Source organism: Thermothelomyces heterothallicus (genome assembly GCF_042370625.1).
Source record: "Thermothelomyces heterothallicus CBS 202.75 unplaced genomic scaffold P884_scaffold_12, whole genome shotgun sequence".
Taxonomy (NCBI): Eukaryota; Fungi; Ascomycota; class Sordariomycetes; order Sordariales; family Chaetomiaceae; genus Thermothelomyces; species Thermothelomyces heterothallicus.
The window spans coordinates 232748-250102 of NW_027192573.1; the positions used below are offsets into that span (position 1 = coordinate 232748).

At 49.3% G+C, this 17355-nt stretch overlaps 5 protein-coding genes across 5 annotated transcripts; 2 read left to right on the plus strand and 3 right to left on the minus strand.

Moving 5' to 3' along the window:
• Window positions 1-974: 974 nt before the first annotated feature.
• Window positions 975-1500, minus strand: P884DRAFT_23638 (uncharacterized protein). The gene has a single exon (XM_069439988.1). It carries the CDS (start codon window positions 1407-1409, stop codon window positions 1029-1031), a length of 381 nt encoding a protein of 126 aa, XP_069297235.1. The 5' UTR covers window positions 1410-1500; the 3' UTR covers window positions 975-1028.
• Window positions 1325-5427, plus strand: P884DRAFT_23634 (uncharacterized protein). The gene is made up of 2 exons (XM_069439985.1): window positions 1325-1394; window positions 1564-5427. Exon 2 carries the CDS (start codon window positions 1591-1593, stop codon window positions 5122-5124), a length of 3534 nt encoding a protein of 1177 aa, XP_069297236.1. The 5' UTR covers window positions 1325-1394; window positions 1564-1590; the 3' UTR covers window positions 5125-5427.
• An 880-nt stretch (window positions 5428-6307) lies between these two features.
• P884DRAFT_299991 (uncharacterized protein) lies at window positions 6308-6895 on the minus strand (the record flags this gene model as incomplete). Its single annotated transcript, XM_069444725.1, has 1 exon — window positions 6308-6895. The coding sequence occupies one exon, from the start codon at window positions 6893-6895 to the stop codon at window positions 6308-6310; it is 588 nt and encodes a 195-aa protein (XP_069297237.1).
• Window positions 6896-6907: 12 nt separating this feature from the next.
• On the minus strand, window positions 6908-7582 carry P884DRAFT_277825 (uncharacterized protein; the record flags this gene model as incomplete). The annotated part of the gene is made up of 1 exon (XM_069443124.1): window positions 6908-7582. The coding sequence occupies one exon, from the start codon at window positions 7580-7582 to the stop codon at window positions 6908-6910; it is 675 nt and encodes a 224-aa protein (XP_069297238.1).
• A 2165-nt stretch (window positions 7583-9747) lies between these two features.
• P884DRAFT_299992 (kinase-like domain-containing protein) lies at window positions 9748-11630 on the plus strand (the record flags this gene model as incomplete). The annotated part of the gene is made up of 5 exons (XM_069444726.1): window positions 9748-9974; window positions 10054-10397; window positions 10517-10839; window positions 10997-11243; window positions 11404-11630. 5 exons carry the CDS (start codon window positions 9748-9750, stop codon window positions 11628-11630), a joined length of 1368 nt encoding a protein of 455 aa, XP_069297239.1.
• Window positions 11631-17355: the final 5725 nt, after the last annotated feature.

The following is a 17355-nucleotide window of genomic DNA, read 5'->3' on the forward strand; positions in this document are numbered from 1 at the left end:
GTTATCTGAGGCTTGCACGACGCTCATCTGCTGCGACAAGCTTTTCCACGGATTGAGAGAAAAGAAGCTATCCCAATTAGTTAGTTCACGTACTTGACTCTGCAATGCGAGTAGTTAGTACCCGATCAAAAATGTGGGTTTGATGTTGGACAACCGTGAGAGAGCTGGCTGGTTTGGAGCGATATTAATTATTTTCAATCGCGGCATGTGTGTGCCCCATGTCGAAATTGCACACACTTTAGTGTACTGGATGATGCTGACAACCCTTCTCTTTTCTCGCGTTCGAGAATTCTCTCACTTCCCCAAAGGCACTCGAGACCCGTCACTCCAGCCAGTTGGTCGCGGCTTGGCTTGCTCCACAGGCTAACCTTTCGGAGTTGGTAAAGTGCGAGGCCCGAGGGAGCGGTCAGTTAGTCGAGCCGACTACCAGGCGCATGGAAAGAGTACACCCTAGCCTCTGGAATACTGGGACGCGACTTCCCAGGGCTAAGAGCGCTAACACCGAGCCAACCGGGGTGTGGTGGGTAACAGCGACCCCTGACGCTGTTTTAATGCGGGACTTGGGAAGCTCTGTGCCGACCCCACACAATCCTCCATGTGTCCGGTTTCTCTTCGTTTCTTGACATGGTCCGGATCTATCCCCGCCCTCAGCCCGCGTCCGAGCCATCCGTTCCGGCGGCTCCATTTGTCATCCTTCCTTTTGTCGGGAAAGGCTGGAGCGGCAGCTGAGGCAGCAAAGTTGACGACGCCTGCAACGCGGGATGCATGCATCGCAAGTCATCATGTTCGTCCAGACCCTGCTAAATTACTGCCATCTGTCCTCTACGAGGGAGACTTGATCTTGGCTGTTCAAACGGCACAATCTGCCTGCAGAGCTGAGCTTGTCCTAGGCGTAAATTGTTGGAGGAAGTTGTCATAAGACTCGGTAGCTAGCTGATTGAATTGCTCCCTCCCTACAAGTCAGGCTTGCTCATATTTGTGCAAGCTAGAAATGAAACAAAAAATTAAAATTGGTAAGGCAAGGAATCTCATACCAAGCACGGGTTCCTGGCGATTCGATCAATACGCTTGAAGCGGTGTTGCCCTGACGAGGCATCCTCTACTCCGTAAGGTGGTTCCGAATCCACCCGCCGTTTGGACGGCAGAAAAAGTTTCGCAAATCCAGGCCGCCCAATCCACTTTAGCTTCCGCGCCGGGAAAGGGTCTCGAGCTGCGTAACCCATCCATCCATACTTTTTATTTGGCATCTGCTCTGCCACCCTCCCCAGATTCCTCCTTTCCTGAACCTCACAACCGCTCTTTATTCTTTGAACCACCAACCGGGTAGCGCGTTTATTTGACGGCATCATTGTCGTCAAATGAACCTGCAATTGCGCATCGCTCAATCCCTCCTTGTAAGTCTGTGCCATTCGTTTTTGTCGGTGTAGAGAATCCGCGTTCAAGTCGCGTTCTTGCGTCTTGCAAGAACGACGTGTACGGCGGAAAGCCTACACGCGCAAAAACTGCAGCGGACTGCGTTGCGATTGCATTGCGAGCACCTGCTGACTTTCCCCTCCTCTACAGAATCCTTCCCCGCCAGGTGTTTCCTAAATGCCCTCCGTCTACTCTTCCGTTTTTCAGAGCTTTATCCGACAAGGATTTACAAAGTCTTTCACCCACGGCTACGCCCAGTCGGTCGTCGCCGCCACCCACCCCCATGTTCTAAACTCACAAAACCGCCCGTCGTTTGTGCGGCGGCGCAATGCCGCGCGTGTCGGCCGTCTTGCCGGCCTTGGGCTCCAGTCCGCCTTTCACACTGCCAGCGCCCAGGCAGCGAGCTCCCTTGAGCACCTTCCTACAAAGGCCAGCAACCATGGCGGACTAGATGCCTATTTCGAGCACCTCCAGAAGTCGCAAGATGGCGGTGAAGGGGGTGAGAAGGAGTGGGTCCAGTTTCAATTTCCCAAACCCATCGAGTGGAAGCCCAGCCCGGCCTCCGTCCTCGTCGGCGCCGACGCCAAGACCCTCGCCCTCAACTCAGAGGGAGCCACCAGCAACGAAAATGGGTCCACTGCACCGGGCGTCCCTCCAGAGGCTCGCGCAGCCCTGGCTCACATCGACGCAGCGATCGAGAGGGAAATTGAGGCGCGGAGAGAGCTAGAGGAACTCGAAGAGAAGGTCGAGTCTCTCCGTGCGACATCTCCGGCTCTGGCAGAGCAGCTCGCCGAAGAGATCCGGTCGAGGACTGTCTCTCCCGTTTCGCGCGGCGTGGAAACACCCGCCAGCGCCCCCCGTACCCCGACGTCCCCGGTCGACCCGCAGTCGCAGACCTACGCCGACCATCTTGCCAAACTCTCCGAGGCTGGACGATATGCCGAGATCCCAGCCGTGTTCGAGGCGATGCTGGTTGGCGGCGTCCGCCCAATCGCATCTGCTTACAATGCGCTGCTCATGGCCGCCATTCACCTGCCGTCCGAGAAGTGGGAGGTTGTCACCAAGGCGCTAGATGTCTATGCCGACATGCTCCGCCGCAGGGTCTCCCCCGACAGCGACACGTACAACATCCTCGTCGGCCTCCTCGCATCTCGATCTCTGGAGATTACTTCCCTCAAGCAGTCCCTCGAGGCCAAGCGGCTGCGTTTCGGTGGCATGGACGAGCCTGGCAAGTTCATGTTCGCGTCCCATGAGCTCGAGTATGCCATGCTGGTTGAGGACGACCGCCTCGATCTGGCCATGAAGTTGTTCGGGACGTCGGTGACGGCTAAAAAGGCGATGTATTCGCCCGAAACCTACCACCAGCTGATTTCGGCTTGCGCCCAGAACGGCCGAATCTCCGACATGCTCCAGCTTTTCGAGCATATGGAGTCGAGCGGAATAGTCCCGTTCGCTGCCACGTTTCCCGCCATGATTACGGCGTTTGCCAACACTGGGGATCTTGTTAGTGCCGTCGAGTGTTACAACGAATATCGCAATCTGGCCATGGCGAACGACCAGGGGGAGCCGACTCTGAAAGATCGTCTTGATGCCCAGGTCTACGCTTCGGTCATCAAGGCCTATATTGTCTCGGACAAGGTCGAAGGCGCGGTAAAGTTCTATCACAAGATTGTACAGGAGTATAGCTCCAAGGCCTCGGAAGTTAAGGATGCCATCATTGCCGGCGGCTTCGTCAAAGGCTTCATCGACCGAGGAATATACCGCGAGGCGCTTCATTGGGCTCAGCAGATTGAGGGCGATGCCAGGTTGCCGACCATGGGCGAGCTTGCTACGGTCGCCGCTGACCACGGTGACAAGCAATCTGCCGTGGCTGCTTTTGCCAATCTGCTGCCCCAAAATGCTGCCGCGCCTCCCGCGATCGCCATGCTCGCCATGAGCGTTCGTGAGGGTGACGTAGCTACTGCCACTAGGTACTGGGACCTGCTCTGTAGCCCGGACGCTAAGCCGACCGCGGACTTCATCGAGCCGACTGCCATGTACGCGGTCGCCATGATTGGCTCCGGCCAGGTTCTTGAGGGCCTCACTCAGTCCGAGTACATGTTCCAACGGATCAAGGAGCTGAACCCGCAGACAGCCGACGAGATTGAAGAAGGCGTCGAGTTTATTTCGCGGTTTATGAACGTCCGCGGCATTGTCGACCCTCGAACCGTTCCGGTGGCGGCTCCCGAAGTTCCTCAGTCCTATCCCGCATCGCCGTACCCGCAGACGCCTGCCGTTGCCCGTCAAGAGGACACATTCGATCCGTATGCCCACAACACCGACGTCAAAGGCTCCTTCATCATTACGCAGGAGCTGGACGGTGCTTCTGGTCGCAAGTCGAAGCTGTCCGAGGCCCTGGCTCGCTTCCGGAACATGCGTCGCGCCGGTCGGCATCCCCGCTACGTCGTGTATGCGAAGCTCATCTCGGCCGCCAGCAAGGAGGATAAGTTCGACCTTTGCCAGGAGATCCTCGCTATGGCTCGCAACGACGTCCCGCCGCTTCCCCAATACCCCGTGGTTCGTTACGGATGGTCTTCGATTCTGGACTCCATGATTGGCGCCTGCCTCGCGCACGGTCGCAGGGCGATGGCCGAGGAGTACCACCAAGAGCTGCTTGCCATGGGTTCTACGCCCTCTGCTAACACCTACGGCCTGTACATCACGACGCTGCGGGAGTCGGGCAAGATGGTTGATGAGGCCTCCGAGGCGGTCAAGATATTCATCCGTGCCAAGACCGAGGGTGTCGAGCCAACGTCCTTCCTGTATAACGCCCTCATCGGCAAGCTCGGCAAGGCCCGCCGGATTGATGATGCCCTTTTCTACTTCGCCGAGATGCGGGCGTTGGGGATCAAGCCCACGTCGGTAACGTACGGCACGATCGTTAACGCCCTCTGCCGCGTCAGCGATGAGAAGTTCGCCGAAGAGCTGTTTGACGAGATGGAGTCGATGCCAAACTACAAGGCACGGCCGGCTCCGTACAACAGCATGATGCAATTTTTCTTGACCACCAAGCGGGACAAGACCAAGGCTCTCGAGTACTATGAGCGCATGAAGTCCAAGGGCATTGCTCCGACTGCCCACACCTTCAAGCTCCTTGTCGATGCCCATGCCACCTTGGAGCCTGTCGACATGAAGGCTGCCGAGGACGTCCTGGACATGATCCGCGCTTCGGGCCAACAACCCGAAGCCGTCCACTACGCCTCGCTGATTCATGCTCGCGGCTGCATTCTCCACGATATGGAGGGTGCTCGTCGCGTCTTTGACGCAGTCATGACGGACAGCACCGTGGCGGCGCACCCCTGCCTCTACCAGGCTCTGTTCGAGGCCATGGTGGCCAATCACCAGGTCAGGGACACGGAGCCCCTGCTCGCCGAAATGCGGGCCAAGGGGGTTGAGTTGACGCCCTACATCGCGAACACGCTCATCCACGGCTGGGCTGCCGAGAACGTCATCAGCAAAGCCAAGGAGATTTACTCTGCCGTCGGACGTGAGAAGCGCGAGCCTAGCACGTATGAAGCCATGACGAGAGCGTTCCTGTCAGTTCAGGACCGCGAGGGTGCGAATAGCGTCGTCAGCGAGATGCTTACCCGCGGGTACCCCAGCGCGGTGGTCAACAAGGTTCTTGAGCTGTTGGGCGGGCCACATGCGGCAGAGGCTGCTGTGGTGGCCTAAGCTGTTCCAACCGCCGTTCTTCATTTGCCGATGTTCTCATTTATTTTAATAATTGTTTTTCTTCGCTTTTTTCCCCCTTTCTGAGTCGGGTTTTCCTAGCGTCCTGGTCTCTCCGGTTTTGTTCTTCTTGGAATGATACCCCCCTTTGCGACACGATATTGGCGGTTGGGCTGTCTTAGGACGAGTGTACTCGAGGGGGTTTTTTCAACCATTACGCCGAAGACAAACTAGAACTGGGAGGGACAGAGCAAAGGGGGTGGGGGACGGACCAGAGACGTGCAATTTTTTTTTTTTCCTTTTTTGTTCGTGTATCATGGGGATATCAAAAATGGTGACGTGGGTCAGCGGGGCGTTTATCGGATAGAGTTTACGGGGGGCCCGAGTCCGTGTGTGTGAGGCTCGGTTTGGGTGGTTGGATATGTTTTAATTGGGGCACTCGGTTACAGTGCTGGTTGTGAAACAAGGAATCAGATGGAGCAGGATCGGACGCATTTCGAGCGGATAAACGCTCACCTTGCGGTTAAGAGCACTCCCGACACATCTCCACTCAGCATAGCGAGCAGGAATGCTTTTGGCTATGTACTATCAAAATAGAAAAAAGATACATGAGTGAATCGATTGTAATGGTACAGTGCGGCTCAAGTCTCTGTGAACGTCGTGTGACATGCCGAACCTCGGACGGTTGGTCTTCTGGTGCTTCCAGGCCAAGCAACAACCATCAAGCCTCACAGAAGGCGCTTCAAGATGCTAGTCGTTGGGGCTATATATTTCTGTGCAGGGTAAAGACGAGGTTTCGTTGTCGATTCCAGGAGGAACTGGGGTTCTAACACGCCGTCTAGAGTTCCAACTCGGAACCCTGTTGACGAGGAGGGAAAGGAGGAGAGCATGTCCTTGGTAAATTGAACACACGTGCATATACACACAATTCTACATACAATAATGTACTCGTTAGCAAGTCGGAATGACACGACTGCCTGTCTATCAATACTCCCCCCCCCCCAACCCAATGGGCATCAGATTTTGGATGACCCAACCCACGTCTTATACAACGTACCTAGGAGTACGGAGCTCCTCTTATTAAGCAAAAACCCTTGGGCAAACCCGAACAAAAAACGTCGGCTGCACCGTCCGCTTTTCCACCCAAAACCCAACTAATAACCAACCCTTACTTTCCCTCCGGCTCTTATCCTACCCCCACGCTCGAAAGGCGAGCGGTCAGAGGGATGGGCGGCGCGCCCAGCTGAGGGGGACCATGGCCCGGGCTGGGGTTCTTCCCGTTTGGATCCGGCCGGGTGACGGCCGGGGCGGGATAGGTGGGCTGACGGAGCGGGGTGGGCGAGAGGAAGGTGCCGGTGTAGGTGCCGGCGCTGAAGCGGGTGCTTGTGGGCCGGTCCGCGGCGAAGGTGGTGGGGAGCGAGAGGACGGAAAAGGCGTCGGCGTCGACGTCGGAGTGGGAGAGGGAGGCGGAGGAAGAGGAGGAGGAGGAGGAGGAGGGGGAGGGGGAGAGGTGGAAGGGGGCAGTGTTGCCGGTGCTGGGTGAACGTCGAGGTTCCGGCGCCAGGGGCCGCTTTTCTTCCGTCTCGGGCGAGGAGCGGCCGGAGGTCCGGTTCCCGACCGTCGACCTCGATACGAAGCCCCTGAACAGATCTGCGATGCCGTGCTTCCTTGGGTTCGGGTCCGGGCCTCTCCTCCTGCGGCGCAGGACGATCAAGAGGGAGGTGATTGCGAGGAGAAGGAGAAGTCCTGGGGGAAAAAGCGAATGAGTGAGCATTGCATCCTACCTTTACTCAGCGGCACCTTGATGATGCGCCGCCGGGGAAGGTGGAGACTGGTCTCTCTGCCCCCCCCCCCCCCACCCCTCTTTCCCTTTTTCAAAACCTCTAATTATTCTCTTACCCGAGGAGCCAACGACGATCCCGGCTATCTGCTGAGCATCCAGATCGTTCCTGCCGATCGATCCTTGAGATGCTGGGATGGTTGGAAAGGATGCAGTTGTGGTTGTCCCGCTCGGGACGGTGCTTAGGACAGGGCTCAGTTCCGGCACGGAAGACGTCGGCGTTGGAGCAATAGCACTCTGGGTTTCGATGGGAGGGAGCGGCTGTGAAAGCTGAGTGGAAACCAACGGCAGCGATGTTGACTCTGGCGGCTCAAAAAGGGCACTGGTAGTAGAGAAGTCCGTCGTAGTGGTATCGCTCGAAGTCGTAGTCTCCGAGGCTGGAGGTTGGGTAAAGGGCTCAGTTGAAGGCGACGAGGCATCGGAGCTCGATGTGCTCGGGAGAAACCGATCCGGACCCCCTTTGCCTTTCCCTCTCCCCTTGCCGAGTCCCGGAAGGTCACCGTCGTCATCGTCACCGCTCTCCGAGACCGCCTTGCGATCTGCCAGGACAGAGTTGTCCCTATGACGGGCCAGTCTGCTAACGGTGTTACGCCGACTTCTTCGCCTCGACCAAGGTCCCATGGTCAGTCACTTGAGGGCGGGAGTAATGATGCAGAACATGCCACGCGAAGATATAATATTTTATAGACGGTGCTCTCGCCGGGGCGGTCCAAGCGATCAGTGAGAGCAATCAGGCTGTCTACCGGTCCTCTGCTGTGAGCGGACGGGGACACGCCGTTCGATAATTAGTCGCCTGAGCCCGCACTGGAGCACCATCGAGAGAGGATGGGGCGCGGGAGAGGGGACGGAGGAAGCTTTACGCTCTTGGCGGTCAGGACCATTACGTGCTTGCTGGGCATTTTGCGATTCCCGTACTGAGGATTGTTACCTTTGAGGCAGTTCGAAACGAAGGCGCGATTATTTGGCAGCATCACGCTGAGCTAGGGGCTCGGCGACATGTTTCAACTTGGTGGATGCGGAGCTGAGCTCGGCAGGGCGCGTGCACAATCTCAAACGCAGCAGGTCTCAAGAAGAGAGCTTCTACCTACTCCCCGGGGGGTTGCGCTTGGACCGGAAAGTACTAGACAGCTAGGCAGCTTGGTTTCTTTTCTTCTTCATCTTTTTTGGGGGGTTGTTTGCGGGGGGTTGTTTGCGGGGGCCCGGGGCCCCCCGGGGGGGAGGGCGAAGGGGGAGGAATATAAATATATCAAAAGTGCGGTTTCGACATAGAATTGGCGGCTTAGAAACTGTCAGCTTCGCGATAATCAACGATACATTGAAGTCATTTCGGGTGGTCCTGATGAATGTATTTGTTGTTTGCCCAATCAGTACTGCTCTTTCCTTTCTGTCGAAAAGCAAAAGCGACGCCGCAATTGCCCACCAGCAATTGCCCCTTAAGTATGGGTATTCTGACAAGGAGGCCTTCTAGAAGCCGAAGTCGAAGGTCCTGGGAGATCCTGGGCCAGATGTCAACGGCGGCTCGTTACCTTGATTACAGTCTGCCTTTGAGCAGTTGATTTGATTGATTAATTATTCAATCATTCCTCGCAGTCTCAATCCGGCACTCTTTGACGAGCAATCGAAAAACGCCTTACGTAATTATAGCACAGAGAAAAAAGTACCTTAATTACCTACATGATTACACCGTATCGGCAATGTCAACGGGGAAAATGCATTCGGATAGGCCTCAGCATCGTCACGGTGCTTGTCAGCAATATATAATTAGCCCAGGTAAGTTGTGAGTGCCAGCACGTCAAAATCATCTGGTCTATAATCCAGTGATTAAAGCACAATGTTACACCGCCTGACAAGAGGCACCTGTGCCTCCCAATCTCTCTCTCTTTCTCTCTCTCTCGCTTTCTCTCTGTCTCTCCCTCCTCTCTTTCCCCCCTCCCCCGATTCCGTATTTTGGAGAGTCGAGGATGATGGTGTCCTGGACTCACACCTTACGTCTTCTTGGTCGACGCCGGAGCCTGAGCGCTGGCAGTTTCCTTTCCCTCCTGCTACAGCACGGTCAGATAATTGTGCCGTGAAGCTTCTCCACTTAACACTGAAACAAAGGAAGCAAAAGCCGCCTCCCAGAGATGGCCGTAATCAAGAAGGAGCTCAACCTGGCCCTGCGGCGTCTGGCCCGGCCGGAGCAACCAGACTTGGGCGAGGCTGCGGAAGGCTCGGGAGAGGGGAGTAAACTCCTTCCCTCATGATTTGGGCAGTGGCGGCAAGCACAAAAGAGCGTGTAATTAGGTGAATATGCAAGGTGGTATTTGCTACTGCAAACTCTTTCCTAAACTGGCAGAGCTTTGGCCAATTTGGCTGGGCTTCGCGTGAATCTCGGCCCCGTGGGGGCCGTAAATTGCCGGGAATTGTATTGTATGTAGTTATGTATGTATAGTACATACTGTAATCCGTACTGGTTAGTACCTTGTGTAACGGGCCCTGGAAGGGTTTCCGCTGCTCACCCACGCCTTCACATTCATGCTGCGCCATCCGTTCTATTTCTGCTTCAGCTTCGTTGGTTATAGACATCACCTATGTAGGCGACGATAAGCTCCGGAATCGGGCGAAATTTTAGCTTCTCCAGGCCACTTCAGCATTTATGCAGCCTCGCGGCGCATCGGCCGACTCCCATGCCACTGTTAAGGCCTGGTCTCGCGAGGTCGACTCGATGCATAACAAGGTCGTTCACCGGCAACCTCTCAAAAGCACGAATCCGGCTGCTCTCTGTGCTCCTGGTGCGTGCAAGCAAGATGATGTCGACCGCCCACACGGGCCGCGAGCTCAACCAGAGTCATCCTCCACGGTCGTTTAATTACCTCGTCGATGGCCCGATCGAGGAGGCGACCTTGCCGACTTACCGTCCCGAGCTCTTCCACCCAACGCACCCTGACCAGATCCTCAACTCCAAGTATCGGATCGTCTCGAAGCTCGGATATGGCGCTTATTCGACCATCTGGCTTGCTGAAAATCTGAGCTGGTATGTGCTCCTCCCGCCAATCGCACGATCGATCATATGAGAGCTGATGATAGACCGTTCGTCCCGTCTCACGAATTAGGCGCGAGAATGAGCCGACAGAACCCCGCTATGTCACCGTCAAGATTGGGGTTCGTGACCTCGAGACTGTCAAGGAAGAAAAGGCCCTCTGCGACCACATTGCTACGGCAGCGCCAGAGTCGGGCTTCACCAGTCTTCTCAGGCTCCCCATTGACAGCTTCGATCTCGACGGCCCGGATGGGTCCCATCCGTGTCTCGTCTACCTTCCAATGCGAGAGAGTCTCGAGACCTTCCAAGAGCACGAATTCGGAAGAGAAGTCACTCCGGTACTGACAAAGCTGCTGGCCGCTCGGCTCCTCGGCGCCGTACACTATCTTCACGAAGCCTGCGGCGTCATTCACACGGGTGCGCCTTTATCTCCCTTCCTTCCTTTTCCATTCTTTCTCTTCACTCAGATCTTAGGTAACCCTGGATGCTGATGGTATGACATACTACTGACAAGCCGCTTCTCCCTCCAATCCCAGATATCAAGGAGGAAAACATCCTGCTCAGTGTCGAGGACCCCGCCGTGCTGGAGGACTTCGTTCGTGAAAAACAGAAGCAGGGACCTCAGCCGCGCCATGTCAGCCCGGACGGCCGGGCCACCTACGTCTCCCACCCCCATATGGGACCCTTTCGGAGCCTCAAGTTCACCTGCCAGCTTTCGGACTTCGATAGGACATATCCATTGAAACCAGGCAAAGCCTACCTGCACCCCCTCGTCCAGCCGCACACATATCGCGCCCCAGAAGTCTTGCTGGGGGCAGGCTGGTCAGCACCCATCGACATGTGGAACATCGGCTTGGTGGTACGTTTTGCTTACCTCTCGATCCCTGCGTCTGTGCTCTCTTCTTCTCTTCTCTAATTATTTTCATGTTCTTTGATTTCTTTTTGTTTTTTTTTTGGTATTTTGATTCTCTTTTCTCTCTTTCAATGTGACATCTCCTAACAGGCCGAATCAAAAGGTATGGAAGATGATGCAGGGAAGCGACCTGTTTGGGAGAGACTACATGTGCGACAAAGACGGAAATTACAGCCCGCAGGCGCACCTCGCTCAGATCATCTCGTACTTTGGGCCGCCGCCGAAGGAACTGATCGAGCGGGAGCGCGCGAACCGCCACATCGAGGCCCGGAATCCAATCATCAACCCGCAGGGGAAACCGTGCAAAACGGTGGCAGAGTTCTGGGGAGGGCCGTTTTTCGACGACAGTGGTTCGTATAACCCTCATTCCTCTCTAACCCCGTCTGATTGCCCTCTTATCCACATGGAATCTCTCTCGCTCTTCCTCTCTACGCTACCTCTCCGGACTCCTGCACACCTATCTGCATACCCGGGGCAAGGCTAGTCTAACCGCAATTGTCTGTCCTCCAGGAGAGTTCATCCGCAAGGATCTCATTCGTCCCGGCCTGAGCCTCGAAGGCAGTTTAACATACCCGCTGGAGGACGAGGAACGGGCCCTGTTCCTCGACCTCATCCGCAGCATGCTCAAATGGATCCCAGAGGAGCGAGCCACCGCGGGGAACCTGCTCGAACACCCTTACTTTGCCTCCGTAAGGGACTCGAAGTCTAGGCAGGAAGAGCTGGAAAACAACGAATAAAGGAGTGCTACCAGACGATAATACACACCCTAATTATTGTTTCTCTTTCCCTTTTCGGCTCGTAGCATGGAGTAGGTATTCATGATATTCTGCGGTGGATATACGAAGTTGTATAGAGCACAAGTCATCTATATCTCCATGTACTAGACTCGATAATAACCCTGTAAAACGTAATATAGTTCAGGTGCTTAGAGTGCTTTGAGTTGTTCTGTTTGAATAAGAACGAGACAAGGAAGGAAAGGGAAAGGAGACCTGGCCTTTCTATATATGACGATCGCCATAGAGTGTCAATTTTGGCGACCTGGCAAGAGCCTCAATATTAGAGGAAGAGTCTAATTTGTTTAGACGACGACTCTATATTAGTTAATGAACCAAGAATACAATTGCCACAGCCCGATTTCAATTTTAGTTGTTGCGGCTACTCAACGAAAAGTCGACCATACCTTTGATGATGCTAATACCTAATGTCGGAAGCTGTAGAGCTTCCAAGCGTATTAGCCACACGTTTGCCACAGCTATATAAGGCTGTTCAACGCATTGGCCAGTCCCTTTGTCTATAAATACCACTCTTTTTGTCTCCTTTATAGATAGTTTCAACAAGGCACTCTTTTCCTTCATACAGCCACCCACTGTAGACACTACTTTCAATGCTCCCGGAAGCTCATCACTACGTTCGACAATTATAAGCCCGGCGCCTTGACTACTCCTCTGCTGACGTATCTTTAATATTAGTAGTAGCTTCCTCTATTACGAACACTCATACCCTACTTCTATACATATTCGACGACGCGTCCATTATATCCAAGATCCTAGTCAAGACTTCTACGCGCCTTATAAGGCCTAGTTCCTAGAACTCGTAGTATATTAAACTATAGTCGTAGGCTAAATTCGCTAGTATATAGGACTTCGTCGACCCTGATGGCGACCGTAAGCCAGATCTACAAGTTCTAGAGCGCCTAACTCGTGAGCAAGCTAGGAATAACCTTATCTAGGCGTTATAGGAGTAACTCTAGGGAGGAGGATTATCGCCCTTAATATCTAGTAATCTAATACCTTTAGAAGAAGCCGTTATAGCTAAATTCGTGTAACTAGAAGACTCCTTCTATAAGAACACTATATATACTATAGATATTAGTAAGCGGTTAGGATAGCTATAACGCTAGCTGGTGTATACCGTAGATCCTAAGCTCTATAAAGCTATAAAAGCGTATAGGAAGAAGGATATTAACCTTATTAGGGGGATTATCTAGGCGTTTCGCTCTATACTTACGCCATCTATCGCGATGCTCTATACGATAGTTATAATATAATATATAGCTAGTCTTAACGTAGCCAAGCGTTTAGGAGTCAATCCGTAGCACTAGATTTGTAACTTTAATATCGCCTTCTAACAAGCTATTTAATATAATATCCTAGAAGTATAGGGTATATAAGGACTTTATACCTTTCTTAATATTATTACTATATATATCTTACTAGCCTAGGTAGTATATAAGAGGATAGAAATTGAGATCGCTAATAGCCTAGGAAAGCTACTTCTAGAGCTTAGTTCCCTTGTTATAATAGCCGAGATCCTAATTAATAATAATATATAACCTAGAGTCTTTCGGAAGTATAGAATCTTCTCGATAACTAATATACTAACACTTCCTATAGCTTAGAAGAGTGGTAAGGAGAGAGGCGGAGACTTATATAGAGATTCTTATAACGGTTAGCGGTATAATACGAAGTATCCTTATAGGCGTCCAAGACATCTATAGGATCTAATAGATTACTATACGCTTAAGTAAGCCGTCTATAGTAACAAGTAATATTTATACCTTTCCGATAAGGAGTACGAGAGGATTTGCTAGGAGCTTAATAAGCCGAAGTAGGCTAGACTAAAAAGTTAACTTATTACTAAATAGGGGGAGCTATCCTATTCTAGGTAGTTAGAGGCAAGATACCCTAGTTCCCTTAATATATTAATTATTAGCCTTTAGCTACTTAGCGAGCTCTTAACTTATTATAGGATGTTTAGTATAGTTACTCTATAGCGTTATCCTCTTTTAGAAAGCACTCTATTAGACTTATATAGTATAACTTACTTAGTTAACGATAAGAAGTTCCTTTTACCTAAGACGTTTATTAAGGTAGAAGATCCTAAGTTTATTAAAGTAGGTATAATGACCTTTCCTATTACTAAGAGGGGCACTTAGGTAATCGAAAATGTTCTAGATAGACTATATAGACTATATACTAAGAGCCTAACGCTTAAGGATATCGCTATTATCAAAGGGTTCTATATTAATATTATCTCGGAAGCTCTATTACTTAAGGTAGGCGCTTAATACTATAGCTTAGATTACTCTCTATATTTCGGAACACTAGAAAACAATATTATTCTTTGTAAGTTAGAACGTAAGTATAATCTTACCTTCCTCGAATATAAGCCACTTTCCTACTACTCGAGCTTCCTAGACTATATCTTAATTAGTAAAGTAGGTATTATAAACGTTTATATATTCTTATAGAACATGTTTACTATATATACTAGAAGGTTATATATATAAGTATTACCTACTATAAGAAAGGATACTAAGGATCTTTAGTACTTAAGAGCTAGCTACCTTAGACTAGAAGCGTTAAAAGCGCTTATTAATAACGCTAGAAACGTCTATTAAGGGGATAGTATATATTAAGTACAAGAGCTACACTCGTACTTACGCTACTAAGGTTATTTCGAGAAGATCACTAGAGTAGAAGTCTATATGCCTATTCTAGCAAGTAGCCTAGGATTTATTTAACTATCCTAAATCGATTAATGGATTATAATAGCTACTTATAATTATTGATAAGTATAGTAGGAAGCTCTTCCCTTTCCTCTTAATGACGAAGTCACTAGACCAAATCATAGGAGTTATCTAGAATTTCGAGAGCTAGGTAAGACGCTAATATAGGCTTGCTATCTATAAGATTAAGTAGGATAACGATACTACGATGATTAGTTTAGCAGGGCAAGCGCTAACACGCTACTAGACTTAGGCAATAGAGAGTAGGATTGATCTTAAACTCTTACCTTTATATACCTATAAGCTTAATAGACTAGTAGAGCAAGTAGGGTAAGAACTAATCTTACACTTAATCAAGATGCTTAATAGTATAAATCTACTTATAAAGCTCTAGTTAGAAAGCGTATAAGTAGTAGTATACTTATATATAATAAGCCTAAGCTATACTTACTTGTTTAGAACTCCTAATAAGGTGCTCTATAGCTAGTTTAAATAGTACTTTTGCTAGTACAAACCTAGCTTAATAATTACATTAACTAGTAACTTATACCTAGATTAGAGCAGCATCTTTATATATAGTTACTAGGTATATATCCTCTATAAGGATAGGGAAGCTAAGTAATATATAAAGGACTTTAAGGTACTACTATATAGGCTAATAGGGTATCTTATAGGATATTATATATCTAATATCTATCGTATTTAGATACCTAAGCTTAATAGGGTCATTATAACTTATAATGTTCGCTTTGATAAGAAGACTTTCTACTACCTAGGCGAAGAGCAGCCGATAGAGCCGTCGCTAGTAATAGCGAGCTAGGAAATTAATTAATTTGATCTTAGCAAAGATTCCTAGGATACCAAGTTTCTCTAGTAAGCGATACTATAGACCTGCCAACTAGTAGAAGACTCTATTATAGTGGCTTAGCCGCCTCTATTACAAGAGAGTCTAGTAATAGATCAACCTCTCTAATAGGGTCAAGACTCGGGGGTAAGGGAGCTCTCTAACATATAGCCTATAAGCGAGTAATTAGTTCTAGAGACTCTTATAGCGGAGATATAAGTAATAGACGAACTTACCAAATGAATAAAGAGCTTTAGAAGACTCTTAACCCCTAAATATACGCCTAAGCCCTTGGTAGTATACCCCGCGCTAGCTAGTAAAGGGGATGTCTATTAGGAAGTAGGAGGGTTTAAATCAGGGCCTTCCTAATCGCTAGCTAGCTAACCAGACGCTAGGGAGAGTAGGGGAGCTATCGAATCTAATAGAGGAATGCCTTCTATAGAAGAGTTATATACGTATAATGTAATAGAAGAGCTAGAAACCAGGGACGGTACTACCGATATATCATACCCTGCCAGGCTAGAGGAATAGAGCGTTAAGCGAAATCCAGATTAGCTAATGTACCCTCTAGAAGGTAGAAGCAAAGGAGAAGCTATTTAGTAACCTCCTATAAGGAGAGGTAGAGGTAGGAAGAGGGCTCGCGTACCTAGGGACCCTATATAATTAAGCAAACGGCTACAAAATAAAGAGAGGGTTAATTACCATTACTCCTTTATCTATATAACTAAGGAACTCTAGTAATAGTTCTATAAGACTTACCTACCTGATTAATAGGAAGCTTACCTAGAGGACCAGAGTATATAAATGGTATATATAGTGTTTACTACTACTATATAATAGAAGGATACTATATACCTCGGAGCAGCCCTAAATAAGCCATGTTAACACGTCGATAATCTTGTTCGTATCCCTAATAACTAATAAGACCTATATAATCACCTATTAGGATAGTAGTTCAAAAATATGGCTTACGAGGAGATATATAACTTAGAGAGCAGAGGAACGTAGAAGATCGTACCATATAAGTAGGCAAAAGCACGACCTATCCCGTTAAAATAGGTCTTTATATACAAGTTTAATAAGGACGGTTTCTTAGAGAAGTATAAGGTAAGGATCTACATATAAGGAGATCTATAAGATATTAGCTTAGTAGAAAGTATATATATAGCTACTCTAGTAGTATAATCGTTCTATATAATGATAGTAATCATAGTATACTTTGACTTAGAGGTTAAATAGTTCGATATAGCGTAAGCGTTCCTTAACGCCAAACGACCAGAAGATGATCCTATTGTCTGTAAATTGCTAGAAGGATTTAAGTAGCTAGGGAAATGTATAGAGTTATGAAGAGCTCTATATGGCTTAAGAGACTCGCTACTCTTATAGTATAAGGAGTTCTATAAAACGCTTTTAGAACTCAGGATAGAGCTATTAGGAGAAGAAAAGTACCTCTTCCTAAGCTACGACAAATACGTTATCCTGATCTTCTATATTGACGACTTCTTAGTCTTCTTCTATAAAAGTAACGTTATAGCGGCCGAGCGTGTAATAGAAGGAATCAAAGCTCGTTATAACGTCTATAAGTAGGGTAATATTAGTTAGTTCCTTAGGATTAGGGTAATTCGAGACCGATCTATATATAAGATATAGTTAGTCTATAATTAATATATTAGAAAGGTAGCAAGAAGATATAGACTAGACGTGCCTAGTGTATACGAACTAACTCCCTTAAGCTATAAAGAACTAAAGAAGTTCGAAGGGAGCGCTACTAATATATAGATCAAAGAGTATTAGGAGCTTATTAGATCAATCCTATACTATATAGTTATACTACGTCTAGATATTATATATACCTATTTAGTACTATCCTAATACCTAACTAACCTAGGACTAGACCACTTATTAGAGGTATAGCAAGTAATAAGATATCTATTTAGGAGCTCTTGCCTATCAATTTAGTATAGAGGCGAGTAAGCGCTAGATAGTCTAACGCTTATAATCACTAGGGACGCTTTGTATGTAGATAATCTAGATATATAGTATTCGTTATAGGGATATATCTTCTTCCTATTCGGTAGTTCTATTATATAGAAGGCGTTATATTAGGATA

Bases quoted from the DNA above. Each gene is read 5' to 3' on its own strand.
- P884DRAFT_23638 (XM_069439988.1), bottom strand. From the start codon at position 1,409: ATGGCACAGACTTACAAGGAGGGATTGAGCGATGCGCAATTGCAGGTT.
- P884DRAFT_23634 (XM_069439985.1), top strand. From the start codon at position 1,591: ATGCCCTCCGTCTACTCTTCCGTTTTTCAGAGCTTTATCCGACAAGGA.